This window comes from Urocampus carinirostris, chromosome 5 (genome assembly GCF_059441175.1).
Source record: "Urocampus carinirostris isolate Australia breed hairy pipefish chromosome 5, RoL_Ucar_1.0, whole genome shotgun sequence".
NCBI classification, from domain to species: Eukaryota; Metazoa; Chordata; class Actinopteri; order Syngnathiformes; family Syngnathidae; genus Urocampus; species Urocampus carinirostris.
The window spans coordinates 43,327,602-43,343,157 of record NC_142353.1 but is presented as its reverse complement, the minus strand read 5'-3'; the positions used below and the strand labels follow the sequence as shown (position 1 = coordinate 43,343,157).

At 37.8% G+C, this 15,556-nt stretch overlaps 1 protein-coding gene across 4 annotated transcripts in view; it reads right to left on the bottom strand.

The window, feature by feature from the left end:
• The window catches only part of citb (citron rho-interacting serine/threonine kinase b), a 172,004-nt gene that overhangs the window by 57,305 nt on the left and 99,143 nt on the right, over positions 1-15,556 (bottom strand). For all 4 annotated transcript variants that reach the window (XM_088336922.1, XM_088336918.1, XM_088336923.1 and 1 more), the window contains 7 exons: positions 15,124-15,228; positions 14,888-15,057; positions 10,894-10,974; positions 7,959-8,094; positions 7,746-7,885; positions 6,274-6,366; positions 1,789-1,897 (listed from right to left, as the gene is read on the bottom strand). In XM_088336922.1, coding sequence (XP_088193048.1) covers positions 1,789-1,897; positions 6,274-6,366; positions 7,746-7,885; positions 7,959-8,094; positions 10,894-10,974; positions 14,888-15,057; positions 15,124-15,228 — 834 coding nt within the window. The remainder of the gene's footprint in view (positions 1-1,788; positions 1,898-6,273; positions 6,367-7,745; positions 7,886-7,958; positions 8,095-10,893; positions 10,975-14,887; positions 15,058-15,123; positions 15,229-15,556) is intronic.

Below are 15,556 nucleotides of genomic sequence, written 5' to 3'. Positions count from 1 at the left end.
CTTCTTCACAAATCGACTCAAGTAAAAGCAAAACGTATAAAAAAGTGATTTAAAAATACTCCTAGAGGTACAAAATGTCCAAAAACGTATTGAAGTAAATGTACTGTTACTTCAGAATAATATGACTCAAGTAGGAGTAAACAATATTCATCCAAATAATTACTTGAGTAAAAGAAAAAAGTCAATTTAATCAACCATAAATTACAAGTCTGTTTACTCAGTAAGTAACGGCTTCAATGTAGCCTAATGTATTAAAGTAAGAGTACAGTTTCTTCTTCACGAATTGACTCAAGTAAAAGTAAAACGTTTAAAAAATTGATTGAAAAATACTCCTAGAGGTACAAAATGTCCAAAAACGTATGGAAGTAGCTCTTCCCCCTGAGATCCGATCTGCAACCTCAGTGGAAATGTTTAAATCTAAACTTAAAACTCACCTCTACTCTATTGCATACGAATAACCTATTCCTCTTGTCGGTTGACAATAGTCTGTGTAATATAGTGTAACAATCTGTGAAGCCCTTTGAGACTCTTCGTGATTTAGGGCTATACAAAAATAAATGACTTGACTTGACTTGACTACTGTTACTTCAGAATAATATGACTCAAGTAGGAGTAAAAATTATTCATCCAAATAATTACTTGAGTAAAAGAAAAAAAGTCCATTGAATCAACCATAAATTACAAGTCTGTGTACTCAGTAAGTAACGGCTTCAATGTAGCCTAATGTATTAAAGTAAGAGTACAGTTTCTTCTTCACAAATTGACTCAAGTAAAAATAAAACGTATAAAAAAGGGATTTAAAAATACTCCTAGAGGTCCAAAATGTCCAAAAACGTATTGAAGTAAATGTACTGTTACTTCAGAATAATATAACTCAAGTAGGAGTAAAAATTATTCATCCAAATAATTACTTGAGTAAAAGGTAAAAAAAAAAATCATCAACTCATCTAAGTCCATATAATCAACCATAAATTACAAGTCTGTGTACTCAGTAAGTAACGGCTTCAATGTAGCCTAATGTATTAAAGTAAGAGTACAGTTTCTTCTTCACAAATTGACTCAAGTAAAAGTAAAACGTATAAAAAAGTGATTTAAAAATACTCCTAGAGGTCCAAAATGTCCAAAAACGTATTGAAGTAAATGTACTGTTACTTCAGAATAATATGACTCAAGTAGGAGTAAAAATTATTCATCCAAATAATTACTTGAGTAAAAGAAAAAAAGTCCATTTAATCAACCATAAATTACAAGTCCGTGTACTCAGTAAGTAACGGCTTCAATGTAGCCTAATGTATTAAAGTAAGAGTACAGTTTCTTCTTCACAAATTGACTCAAGTAAAAGTAAAACGTATAAAAAAGTGATTTAAAAATACTCCTAGAGGTCCAAAATGTCCAAAAACGTATTGAAGTAAATGTACTGTTACTTCAGAATAATATGACTCAAGTAGGAGTAAAAATTATTCATTCAAATAATTACTTGAGTAAAAGAAAAAAAAGTCCATTTAATCAACCATAAATTACAAGTCTGTTTACTCAGTAAGTAACGGCTTCAATGTAGCCTAATGTATTAAAGTAAGAGTACAGTTTCTTCTTCACAAATTGACTCAAGTAAAAGTAAAACGTATAAAAAAGTGATTGAAAAATACTCCTAGAGGTACAAAATGTCCAAAAACGTATTGAAGTAAATGTCACGGAGCAAATATAACCCATTACTACCCACCTCTGCCAGTGGCATACTGTAATTGTAAAAGTGATTGATAATATAAGCATTTTTTTAAGATTCCACACCTTCAAGTACAAATTGCTTCATCTCGATCTCGTAGAACTTGTTGGTTCCGAGGATGATGCTGTAGCTCGTCAGGTGGATGCAGCTACAAGGCTCCAAGGTTTCAATTTCCTGTGAAATGATGACATTTGGGCTTTCAACTTTGTTGTTTTACTCTACTCATGAGATCTCTTCACTTCACAAATATTTATATATTACAAAAGCAAAAGGTACCGTATTTTCCGCACTATAAGGCGCACCGTGTTATAAGGCGCACCTTCGATGATTGAACTTTTTCCATACATAAGGCGCACCGCATCATAAGGCGCTACAGTAGAGGCTGTAGTTACGTTATGCAACCATTAGATGGTGCCGCGCTAAAGGGAATGTCAACAAAAAAGTCAGATAGATCAGTCAAACTTTATTAAGAGATAACAAACAAGCTTTCCACAACTCCATTCACTCCCAAAATGAATAAACAGCCGTTTTATTATTTTCTCTGAGGTAAAGCATTTTCGTGACCCATCTTTAACATCTTTGAACAACAGCAAGGCATAACATTTTACTTTTCCTCCATTTAGTCAACACGCAAAAAAACGTCTGCTACTGTTATGGTAAATTAGTGCAATCGCAATATAGTGACACTCGTAATGTGCAAAAACAATAACAATAAAGCAATAACATAATAAATGTAAAATGTAAAACTTAAACAGCTCATCCTCATGCTTCCTCCACTTCCGCACCATCGATTCGTGAATGTTAGACTCTCTCGCTGCTGCTCTATTCCTGTGTTCTACTGCGTGACTGATCGCCTTGAGTTGAAACTCTGCGTTGTAAGCGTGTCTCTTAATAGGAGCCATTTCAGGATCTTTATACAAACGCACAAATAAAAGACGATCGTTTAATATTTCCCAGTATGCACAGCGCACTTCTTCTTCTACGCGAAAAATGGAGTCGGTGGCTGCTTACCGTAAGTTGCGAGACCTGTCCCGGCTCAATATTGATCCATATATAAGGCGCACCGGATTATAAGGCGCATAGTCAGCTTTTTAAAAAAAAAACTGATTCTAGGTGTGCCTTATAGTGCGGAAAATACGGTAATTAAGAAATGAGAACGTGCAACTGAGGGCACAATCATTCATTTACGTTGAGATATCCATCCATCCATTATCTGCAACGCTTATCATCAGTAGGGTCGCGGGGGTTCTGGAGCCCATCCCAGCTAACTTCGGGCAGTGGGCAGGGGACACCCTGAACTGGTTGCCAGCCAGTAGAGATAGTTTTGATAAAACTGCTAAAGTAGTTAGGGGTTATTTAAAATATATGATCAAAATGTAGAATCAATTCGAAATTCGAATTAGATAAGTCATTTTGAAGTAAATTATATTTATTGTCATTTATATGCAGGGTTGGGTAGGGTTACTTTAACTGGATTACTTTCAATGACTTTTGGATTACTCCAATACCAAATATGCTAATAAAAGACAAAAATAACTAAATGTGAATAACATGATGACTCACAACACGTGGTAAGCTTTCTCTCCTGGCTTTGATCTCTTTGATCTCCGGCAAAACTAACATCAAATGCCCAGGGTTAGGTAGGGTTACTTGAACTGGATTACTTTCAATGACTTTTGGATTACTCCAATACCAAATATGCTAATAAAAGACAAAAATAACTAAATGTGAATAAAATGATGACTCACAACACGTGGTAAGCTTTCTCTCCTGGCTTTGATCTCTTTGATCTCCGGCAAAACGAACATCAAATGACCAGGGTTAGGTAGGGTTACTTTAACTGGATTACTTTCAATGACTTTTGGATTACTCCAATACCAAATATGCTAATAAAAGACAAGAGAAACTAAATATGAATCAAATGATGACTCACAACACGTGGTAAGCTTTCTCTCCTGGCTTTGAGCTCTTTGATCTCCGGCAAAACGAACATCAAATGCGACAGAAACAAAATGAAAATAAATCCAAACAGCTTGCCAACATCATTTTTGCCATTCAATGTATTCCGTTACTCCCCAAGCCTGCACAAAATGTAGTCATTTTTATTCATATTGAGTTTCTTTTGTCTTTTATTAGCATATTTGGTATTGGAGTAATCTAAAAGTCATTGAAAGTAATCCAGTTCAAGTAATCCTACCCAACCTTGTTTATATGTCAAGTCAAGTCACATTAATTTGTATAGCCCTTAATCACAAAATGTCTCAAAGGACTTTACAGGTCACTATTATATATATATATATATATAAATATATATAAAAAAAAAAAAAGCTGTTCATTTTGTTTCTGTTTTATGTTAGTTTTCCCAGAGATCAAAGAGATCAAAGCCAGGAGAGAAAGCTTACCACGTGTTGTGAGTCATCATTGGATTCCTATTTAGTTTATTTTGTCTTTTATTAGCATATTTGGTATTGGAGTCATCCAAAAGTAATGAAGTTAAAGCACAGGTGTCAAACGGGCGGCCCGCGGGCCGGATCAGGCCCGCTAAGGGATTGAATCCGGCCCGCGAGACAACACTCAGAGAAGCGCAAGAGAAAAACGAGCTGCAGGTTGAAATATGTCAACTTGATGTTGCCAAAGCCAGGTGCCTCGAACAAAGATACTGTACTTGTATTTCTTTCTCTCTCTCTCTCTCTCTCTCTCTCTCTCTCTCTCTCTCTCTCTCTCTCTCTCTCTCTCTCTCTCTCTCTCTCTCTCTCTTCCACCCCTTTTCTCCCACTGTCTGTGTCTCTTTCACTCTCCGTGTCTCTCTTTTTTTCTTCCTTTGTTGGTTTTTGTCTCTTTCTCTCTCTTTTAACCTATTTTGCTCTAACTTCCTTTTTTCCTTTTCTCTCTTTTCTTTTTCTCTCTCCATACCCTTCGTGCTTTCTTTTCTCTTTTCTCTCCTTCTATCTTTCTATTTCACTTTGGATTTATATCTTCCTCTCCTTTTCTTTTCCCCCTCTCTCACAACTTTTTATCTTTTGTTTCTTGTGCTCTCTCTCTCTCTCTCTCTCTTTCTTTTCCACCCCTTTTCTCCCACTCTGTCTGTGTCTCTTTCACTCTCTGTGTCTCTTTTTCTCTTCCTTTGTTGCTTTTTGTCTCTTTCTCTGTCTTTTAACCTCTTTTGCTCTTACTTCCTTTTTTCCTTTTCTCTCTTTTCTCCTTCTCTCTTCATACCCTTCGTGCTTCCTTTTCTCTTTTCTCTCCTTCTGTCTTTCTATTTCTCTTTGGATTTCTTTCTTCCTCTCCCTTTCTTTTCCCCCTCTCTCACGACTTTTTATCTTTTGTTTCTCGTGCTCTCTTCCTCGCTCTCTTTTTCTTTCTTTGTCCCGCCCTCTCTCCTTTTCCCTCCCTCTTTCTCTTATTTCTTTATCTCTTTTTCTTTCTCTTTAATCTACTAGTCCGGCCCCCGACAGAATGTTTGTTCTATCGTGTGGCCCCCCGAGTTCAAATGACTTTGACAACCCTGAGTTAAAGTAACCCTACCCAACCCTGAATTTATTTCACTACGGACTAGTTGGATTTTGAATAAACAAGGGGAAAAAAGAGTATTTTTGAGGATTGCTGTTCATTTACAGTGGAACCTGGGTTTTCAAACGCCTCTCAGTTCGAACAAATCGGAGTCCGACCAAAAATTTCGAGAAATTCTCGCTTCGCTGTTCGGTCAAAAAATCGGAGTTCGAACGCCGGTAATGCGTGAGTGCGTACACTAGGGTGCGATGCTGAGCGGCGTACGGGTGTTTTAGCCCCTTATTATGCCTCCGAAGAAAATCAGTGCAAGCGGCAAAGTTGCTACAGGTGAAAAAAGAAAAGTAGTGCGTACAACTATTGTATTTAAGAAAGAAATAATAGCAAAATATGTTGGAGGTGTGCGAGCGCCTTCTGCTGACCACCACAAAGGTAAGAAATCCTATTCATAATTCTTTTCTTGATCCTTTTTTTTATTTTTACACGTTCATGTTAGCGTAATCTTTCATACGGAAGATTACGATAACGCGAACGTACGATTATCCTTGGTTAGCTTTATGTTTACGTTAAACATTCAAGGTAAACATTCAGGGTGTTGGAACGGAGCCCAACATTGAGGGTGTTGGAACGGAGCCCCCTTTCCAATGAACCGCTCACCACTTGTTGTGGAGACCCGGGTGCTAAATGACTTGTAAACGACCTGATTATTTTATTTTTACACGTTCATGTTAGCGTAATCTTTCGTAGGGAAGATTACGATAACGCGAACGTACGATTAGCCTTGGTTAGCTTTATGTTTACGTTAAACATTCGAGGTAAACATTCAGGGTGTTGGAACGGATTAAAAGGATTTACATTATTTTTAATGGGAAAAATGATTTCGGCGATCGAACAAATCGGTTTTCGAACAGGGTTCTGGAACCGATTATGGTCGAGAACCGAGGTTCCCCTGTATTTATGAATGACAGTCATTCAAGCTCACGAATACGATGCATCAGAGTCATGTAAGGATATAATTGTACAGTTTGGTAATCATGTATCACCTTACGAATGCAGTATTTGCTGAGGTTGTCATTGTAACGTAGAATGGTGATCTTGTTGGGCATCGCAGCACAAATGCAGGAGCCGTTGTCTATCTGCAAAAAGCAATCAAAGGCCCGCGTCACAATCAATGTTCCCTGTCATTTTCCTTACGGGTCTGAGCGTTCACACAAAGTCGGTGAGCAACGCTTGAAACAACAGTGAGCAACGGCAATCCCAAGTGTGGCAACTGAGTCCAAAACTTGACATCAAGTTACATTTTGCTGAGTTTCCGGCAATGCAAAATCATTTTTCTCTTTTGAATGAATTGACTCATGTACGATTGCAAAGGCTGCAGGCTCACAAACGTCATTTGTTCTTACAATTCTTTTACAAGATATCAATTTCTTTTTTTTCCTGATATATTTTGTCGCATAATATTCACATTTTTGGGGGCTTATTTAGTCGGTTGCAAGATACAGAAATGTACTTAGTCACATTTTTTAGTGGAAGTACAATGTTGGCAACAAGATTCACTTAATATAAATGTCAGGATCAAAACAGGTTGTAGCGGGAGACAAACAGGAGCAAAAAACAGGACAGGTGTGAGTCAAAGTCGAAAAAGGGCTTGCCGTGTCAAAACAGAGATTCGCACACGGACTGACAAAAAGGGATTGACAGGACTGGGTTTAAATAGTGAGGAGGCCAATCCTCTTTAGTCACATAATGCTCACATTTTTGGGGGCTTATTTAGTCGGTTGCACGATACAGAACTGTACTTAATCACATTTTTGAGTGGAAGTACAATGTTGGCAACAAGATTCACTTGATATCATTGGAAATTATTTGAATGCAACGCAAACGTTTTCTTCTTTTTCCTTTTTTCTCCTTTTTTTTAATTCCTTTAAAAAAAATCTCATGGTGTTTATTTTTTCCGAGCTGTTCCTTTTTTTTTCTTTTTGTTCTCTATTTCCTTTTTTTCCTACATTTCTTTTTTTTCTGGCTTTTTTCTAAATGTTTCCTTCTTTTTTCCTCTTCCTTTTGTTTCTCAGCTTTTCACTACTTTTTCATTTTGGTATTTTTTTTCTTTTTTGTTCTAATTCCCCCCTTCCTTCAAGTCATTTTGTGCATAATTTTACATAATATTTGGTCATGTTGGGATTAAAGAAGCAAAAACCACCCGAAGAGCCGTTTAGGACCCGAAAGAGCCGGTTCCTTTTAGTGAGCCGAGCCGAAGAAGCCGGTTCTCGACAAACTCTACTAACTTGACTCAACTTCGACTCGACTTCAAAATACCGCATGTAGGACACAACGTCAGGGGAACCCGTGTATTTTAACCTTCATGCACTGCAACTTTGACTTAAGTCACTTCTTAATTAGTAATTTTGAGCCCTGATTTTTGTGCGCTGGCTAAATCTTCTTGTGCACTGAGACGCACGCAGCTTAGAGGGAACACTGGTCACAATAGTACAAATTTTTCCCAAAAAAGACTTACTCTGCCGGCTGCAAAGAGATGGCACCCCTTGACCGTCTCAAAGATGTACGGGGCCAGCTCGGACTGGCCGGGCAGGTGGCACTGGCTCAAAGACTGCTTCACCCTCTTGATCTCCACCAGGCACAAGGCCCTCTCGTCCCCTGCATCGCACATCTCCGGATGACGCGACGATCGATGAATTCATACAGCTGTCACCATAAACACGATTCTCACCGACAATCATGAGTAATTTTTCCATCTCCTTTATGATGTGGATCTGAAATACCGATCCCAGGCCGGGAATGTGAGTCAGCGAGTTCTTGATGACATTGAGCGCGTACAGACCCTCCTCAGAGCCCACCAGGACTATCTGTAAGTCATGAAATTGTGTGTTAAATTGCTGTTAAAAATGTCAGAAAAAAATTGTTAAAACGTCATATAACGAAATTGTGAATATGCTTAATTGCTGTTAAGATTGTCGAGAAAAATTGTTCAAACCTCACATTGTTTATTTGCTAAAAACCGAAAAAAAAAACAAACGAAGAGGTATTTAATTGCTGTTAAAAGTGTCGATAAAAACTCATATTGTTGGGATATGATATCATGAAATTGTGTGTTTAATTGCTGTTAAAAATGTCAGAAAAAATTGTTAAAACGTCACGAAATTGTGAATATGCTTAATTGCTGTCGAGATTGTCGAGAAAAATTGTTCAAACCTCACATTGTTTATTTGCTAAAAACCGAAAAAAACAAACAAAGAAGTATTTAATTGCTGTTAAAAGTGTCGATAAAAACTCATATTGTTGCGATAATGATATAATGAAATTGTGTGTTTAATTGCTGTTAAAAATGTCGGAAAAAAATTGTGAACATGCTTAATTGCTGTTGAGATTGTTGAAAAAAATTATTCAAACCTCACATTGTTTATTTGCTAAAAACAGAAAAAAACAAAAAAAGATGTATTTAGTTGCTGTTAAAAAAATTGTTAAAACGTCATATAAAGAAACTGTGAACATGCTTAGTTGCTGTTAAGATTGTCGAGAAAAATTGTTCAAACCTCACATTGTTTATTTGCTAAAAAACGAAAAACACAAACAAAGAAGTATTTAATTGCTGTTAAAAGTGTCGATAAAAACTCATATTTTTGGGATATGATATAATGAAATTGTGTGTTTAATTGCTGTTAAAAATGTCGGAAAAATTGTTAAAACTTCACAAAATTGTGAATATGCTTAATTGCTGTTGAGATTGTGGAGAAAAATTGTTCAAAACTCACATTGTTTATTTGCTAAAAACCGAAAAAAACAAACAAAGAAGTATTTAATTGCTGTTAAAAGTCGATAAAAACTCATGTTGTTGGGATATGATATAATGAAATTGTGTGTTTAATTGCTGTTAAAAATGTCAAAAAAATTGTTAAAACGTCACGAAATTGTGAATATGCTTAATTGCTGTTGAGATTGTCGAGAAAAATTGTTCAAACCTCACATTGTTTATTTGCTAAAAACCGAAAAAAACAAACAAAGAAGTATTTAATTGCTGTTAAAAGTGTCGATAAAAACTCATATTGTTGGGATATGATATAATGAAATTGTGTGTTCAATTGCTGTTAAAAATGTCGAAATTGTTAAAACGTCATATTGTCAGATATAACGTAATTGTTCAAACCTCACATTGTTTATTTGCTAAAAACCGAAAAACACAAACAAAGAAGTATTTAATTGCTGTTAAAAGTGTCGATAAAAACTCATATTTTTGGGATATGATATTATGAAATTGTGTGTTTAATTGCTGTTAAAAATGTCGGAAAAATTGTTAAAACTTCACGAAATTGTGAATATGTTTAATTGCTGTTGAGATTGTTGAAAAAAATAGTTCAAACCTCACATTGTTTTTTTGCTAAAAACCGAAAAAAAACAAACGAAGAAGTATTTAATTGCTGTTAAAAGTGTCGATAAAAACTCATATTGTTGGGATATGATATAATTAAATTGTGTGTTTAATTGCTGTTAAAAATGTCGGAAAACATTGTTAAAACGTCACGAAATTGTGAACACACTTAATTGCTGTCGAGATTGTGGAGAAAAATTGTTCAAACCTCACATTGTTTATTTGCTAAAAACCGAAAAAAACAAACGAAGAAGTATTTAATTGCTGTTAAAAAAAATTGTTAAAACGTCATATAAAGAAATTGTGAACATGCTTAATTGCTGTTAAGATTGTCGAGAAAAATTGTTCAAACCTCACATTGTTTATTTGCTAAAAAACGGAAAAAAGACAAACGAAGAAGTATTTAATTACTGTTAAAAGTGTCGATAAAAACTCATATTGTTGCGATAATGATATAATGAAATTGTGTGTTTAATTGCTGTTAAAAATGTCGGAAAACATTGTTAAAACGTCACGAAATTGTGAACACACTTAATTGCTGTCGAGATTGTGGAGAAAAATTGTTCAAACCTCACATTGTTTATTTGCTAAAAACCGAAAAAAACAAACGAAGAAGTATTTAATTGCTGTTAAAAAAAATTGTTAAAACGTCATATAAAGAAATTGTGAACATGCTTAATTGCTGTTAAGATTGTCGAGAAAAATTGTTCAAACCTCACATTGTTTATTTGCTAAAAAACGGAAAAAAGACAAACGAAGAAGTATTTAATTACTGTTAAAAGTGTCGATAAAAACTCATATTGTTGCGATAATGATATAATGAAATTGTGTGTTTAATTGCTGTTAAAAATGTCGGAAAACATTGTTAAAACGTCACGAAATTGTGAACACACTTAATTGCTGTTGAGATTGTCGAGAAAAATTGTTCAAACCTCACATTGTTTATTTGCTAAAAAACGGAAAAAAGACAAACGAAGAAGTATTTAATTACTGTTAAAAGTGTCGATAAAGATCATATTGTTGCGATAATGATATAATGAAATTGTGTGTTTAATTGCTGTTAAAAATGTCAGAAAAAAATTGTTAAAACGTCATATAACGAAATTGTGAACATGCTTAATTGCTGTTAAGATTGTCGAGAAAAATATTCAAACTTCATATTGTTTATTTGATGTTACTAGTGTCAATAAAATTGTTCAAACCAAAAAATCTGTAAGTACAGCCAGAGTTTTTTGGTTTTACCACACAACCTGTAACCACAAAATGGCTTGGAAGATACCTGATCTGTAAGTGGAAGGGTGCAGTTGATATCAAGCCTGTCGTCTCCTTCCAGCTTCAGTAGGGAGTTTCCCAGGAGCTTCTAGAGGAGCATTGAATGTCAACAGGCTTACTCAACAAGAGTGAGTGCAGCTTAGGAGACACATGAAATTTAACTTGGCTTTGTGGTAAAATATTGGCAGGAAACAACAATCCTAAACACATCTGAAAATCAGAAATCAAAAGTGCCATTTTCGTTCTTCCCCTCCCATGGTTCAAAGATCGAGGTAAAACTTAACTAACTCAATGAGAAACACAACAAGGTTCTCATTAAATTATGCCAGTATGAATGAATTACCGTAAATTCCGGACTATAAGCCGCTACTTTTCCCCCTAACTTTCAACCCTGCGGCTTATTCGGTGATGCGGCCAATTTATGTCATTTTTCTAACTGCCGCCAGCGGCGCTCGGGTGTTGCTACCGTTAACTGCCCTGTCAAAGCTATATTATGATTATTAAAGCTTTGAAAACTCTCTCGGTGTACCGTCTTTCTTTGTAAAAATGTGTAACCCATGTATAATATGTATTTGCAACTGTATATTTTTGTAATGTATTTATTTGTATTTATTTTAGACACTTATTCTAATATGTTTTGCACGGGTGAACGAAAAATGAGGGGCGGAACAAACGCGGGGTGCCGAGTTTAAGTGCGGACCGCTAAAGGTGAGGGAGAGACAAAAAAAGTGAAGAGGGCGTAAAAAGTTGGTTAAAGAAAAAGGAGTTGCGTGAGTAAATATGTTCATCTGATATATTTTTCTCACCCTTACCTTTGGAAATATACACTTTTTTCCTTGGATTACTTTCAACAGGACCTGGACTCTGCAGGTCTGCATCAAACCTTAAGTACCGGTATCATTTTCCGTTTATTTTGCCGGCTGTGATTTTTGGACTGTGGACTTTAATGAAGGACATTTAGTTTCAATCGCGGGACTTGAAGTCGGGTTTGGATTAATTTTGTGTTTGTGTTTCATGTTTAAATGTGGGCGCATGCGGCTTGTATGCAGGTGCGGCTTGTGTATGTACAAAATCGGTTTTCCTCTGTGGTGGGTGCGGCTTATAATCAGGTGCGCGCTATAGTCCGGAATTTACGGTACTTAAGTTCAAACTAATTCAAGTATGACCACCAATGAAAACTTTTGAGTAACCAATGCGAGCATCTGAACTATATTTAAGGAACTTGTCATGATTACTGATGTGAGTCACCTATGCCCACTTTTTTGGCGCCAAATGCCTCAGACTCTGATTGGCTCCCTGTCACTATTTAAATCCACTCCTATCTGTCCCCTGGTGCCAGTCCGTTTGCGAACCTCAGTTTACTCTAAGCAAGCTTTTCGACCCTGACTCACTCCTGTTTTTGCTCCCATCTGTTTCCCGGCTTCGACCAGTTTTTTTTATCTTGACCACGTCTCCTCTCCTCTCCTGGCTTTTGACTTGTTGCTGATCCTGACCACGTTTTTTGCTCTCCTGTCCCGGCTACTGACCCGTTTTTTCCGTTCCCGACACCGCCATCGCTTGCCACGGAAGGGCCACTTCCGCGTTCAGAGCGACCTGCTTCCCGCGACCAGCGATCACCGGATTGTGTGTGCAATCCTTTCCAATAAAACTGAGCGAAACATAACGCAAATGGGTCTTGTCTCCGTTCTGGTCCTGACAGAACTAACAGGATGAACCTGAAGTAAGAGCCCGCAACTATCCTTGAGCGGGGACCAATATAATTACTACAAGGTTCTCCAGTTGAACTAGCACACTGCAGAAAACTTTTGTCTTTCTCCATTGCCAGGAAATTGTCAATTAAAATTGTCACGGTTGCCATGGCGCCCAATTGGCCCCGCCCGTGTGGCGCCAGCTGCAGCTTGTTGACAGATTGGCTCCCCGTCATTATTTAAACTCTGTCCTGTCAGTCCCCTTTTGTCGGTCCGTCTGCGAATCTCCGTTTTTACACGGCAAGCCCTTTTTTGCCTGCCCGGTGTTTTTGCTCCTGTTTTTCTCCCATTACGATTTGTATTATGCTAGACCACGTCTGCTCTCCCGCCCCGAATAACGATCCGTTTTTTGATCTCGAACATGTCTACTCTCCTCTCTTGGCTTTCAACTTTTTTCCTTTCCTGACACTGCCATCGCTCGCCATGGAAGTCCCACGACTAGCGATCTCCGGATCGTGTGTGCGCGCTCCTTTCCCTTATAAAACGGTGAGTAACGTAACGCGAGTGGGTCCTGCCCCCGTTCGGGTCCTAACAAAAATAGCACAAATTATTCTCAAAATAAGCAAGATTATCATACCAAAGAGATTGAGAATACTTTTGTGAATTTTCAACAAAACTAGCATAGACATTGTGAAAATGATCAAATCAAAACACCATCTTCTAGATAATTTAAGTTTCATTATTTTATGTGAAAACGTTTTTATTTGACTGAATAAACAAATTCGAAAATAAAACTGGCAACCAGTTCAGGGTGTCCCCTGCCCACTGCCTGATGATTGCTGGGATGGGCTCCAGCACCCCCGCAACCCTACTGAGGATAAGCGGTGCAGATAATGAGATGAGAGAAGAAAAATAAAACTGAAAAGATTGCATGTATAATCAAAATCATCTCATCTCATCTCATCTCATTAGCCGTACCGCTTATCCTCATTAGGGTCGCGGTGGGCAAAATCATCATTATGATAAATCTGATGCCGCAAAGGGCATGATAGCATTTCTCACTGAAACTGTGATCAACAACATGCATCAGGAGTGTAAAAATGTGAAAATCAGGTACTCAAATTGGGATTTCATTCTTTTCTGAATAAAAATCACAATAGAGGTGTTTTAAAAGGATAGTGGGATGTTTGGACGCGTTCTAAGGGATGAGCAGGGCACCTGTATGATGTGGCAGGGGTAAACCAGCAAAAGCGGTCGGGCCCTGGCCCTGCTCTTGAACAAAAGAGTGAGTTGTGTCACCCTGACTGATGTCAGCAGTGATGCGGTAGGGGTAAACCAGTGTAAGCTGTCGGGCTCTGCTGTTGAACAGAAGAGTGTGTTGATTCCCGTTTCATCTGGAGGGACGAAAGCATGACCAACTTGGGTGCCGAGGTGCTTAACTTGTTTGGGTATTTGGGCATTCGGGTTGGCCATGGTCAATTTTTTCCAGTTTTTTTGCTACTTTTTCCATTTTTCTTTTCCTTTTTTTCTTTTCCTTGTTTTCGTATACGTGTTTGTCTTGCTGTCGGTCAGGCCTCTTGAGAAATATGACCAAGGTAGATAGATAGATAGATTTGTAGATTCTACTTGAGGTTGTTGCTCTGTTAAAATGTGAAACTGTGCCCCATTTTAAAGTCAGGAAAATTTGCCCGTTACACGAGCAACTCGGACTACAAACATGATCCTGGAATGAATTAAGATCAAATGAAAAGGTACCACTGTAGGCAGGGAAAGAAAAAATATCTAGGAAAAGATAGATATAAGGAAAAGAACAGGGTTGGGTAGGCTTACTTTAACTTGATTACTTTCAATTACTTTTGGATTACTCCAATACCAAATATGCTAATAAAAGACAAAAGAAACTAAATAGGAATAAAATGACTCCATTTTGTGCAGGCTTGGGGAGTAACGGAATACATTGAATGGCAAAAATGATGTTGGCAAGCTGTTTGGATTGATTTTCATTTTGTTTCTGTCGCATTTGATGTTCGTTTTGCCGGAGATCAAAGAGATCAAAGCCAGGAGAGAAAGCTTACCACGTGTTGTGAGTCATCATTTTACTCATATTTAGTTTCTTTTGTCTTTCATTAGCATCTTTGGTATTGGAGTCATCCAAAAGTCATTGAAAGTAATCAAGTTAAAGTAACCCTACCCAACCCTGGAAAAGAAGGTGACAATAATGAGTCATAGGAATAGACACAACATTAAAAACTACAGCAGGAAAACCCTGTTTTTTTTTTCCTTTTTTTTTCAGCATAAAGCCAAGATACTCACCGCATCCGCCTCCGCCTTCTCCCGAGAGACTCTCCCCCCAGCGACGACAGACTCCATCACCGCCACCCACCGCTGCTTGTCCGGGAAACTAGGAGCCATGAAGTAAACGGACTGGCCGGGCCAGCAAGGAGCGTGGCAACGAGACTCCAGCTTCAGCACGTACGGAACATCTGACGATAATCACAGTTTCAGTCCACTCCTCGCCGGTGTTAGTTCGGTCCTAGATGACATCACACCTGATTTGGCCGTGTTGGGCAACTCCGTGGCTCCGACCGCGCCGTGAACTTCCACCTCGCCCTCCGACGAGCACAAGTCGAACTCCTCCGACGGCTTCATTGATTCTGATTCAAAACAAGTTGGGCTCGATGAAAGAAAGATATCAGCTCTCAAAAGATTTTTCATTAAAAAAATCATTTTCTGGCACCAGTTTCCTGTTTTGTTTGCTTTTTTAGCCCCAGTGTGTAATATTTGACCACCAGATAGCGCTGTGTTGTCATGGGCGAGCGAGGGCCATTACCATAGTGACCAGCGTGGTGGCTGAATACCGGACAAACACGGTGGCGACCTAAGTAGGGATTGCACTGTGTAGAGCAGGGGTCAGCAACCGTTTCGGTATGGAGTGCCACTTTTAAATGTCCTTGTAAATCTGTGAGACACCAAGATTACTGA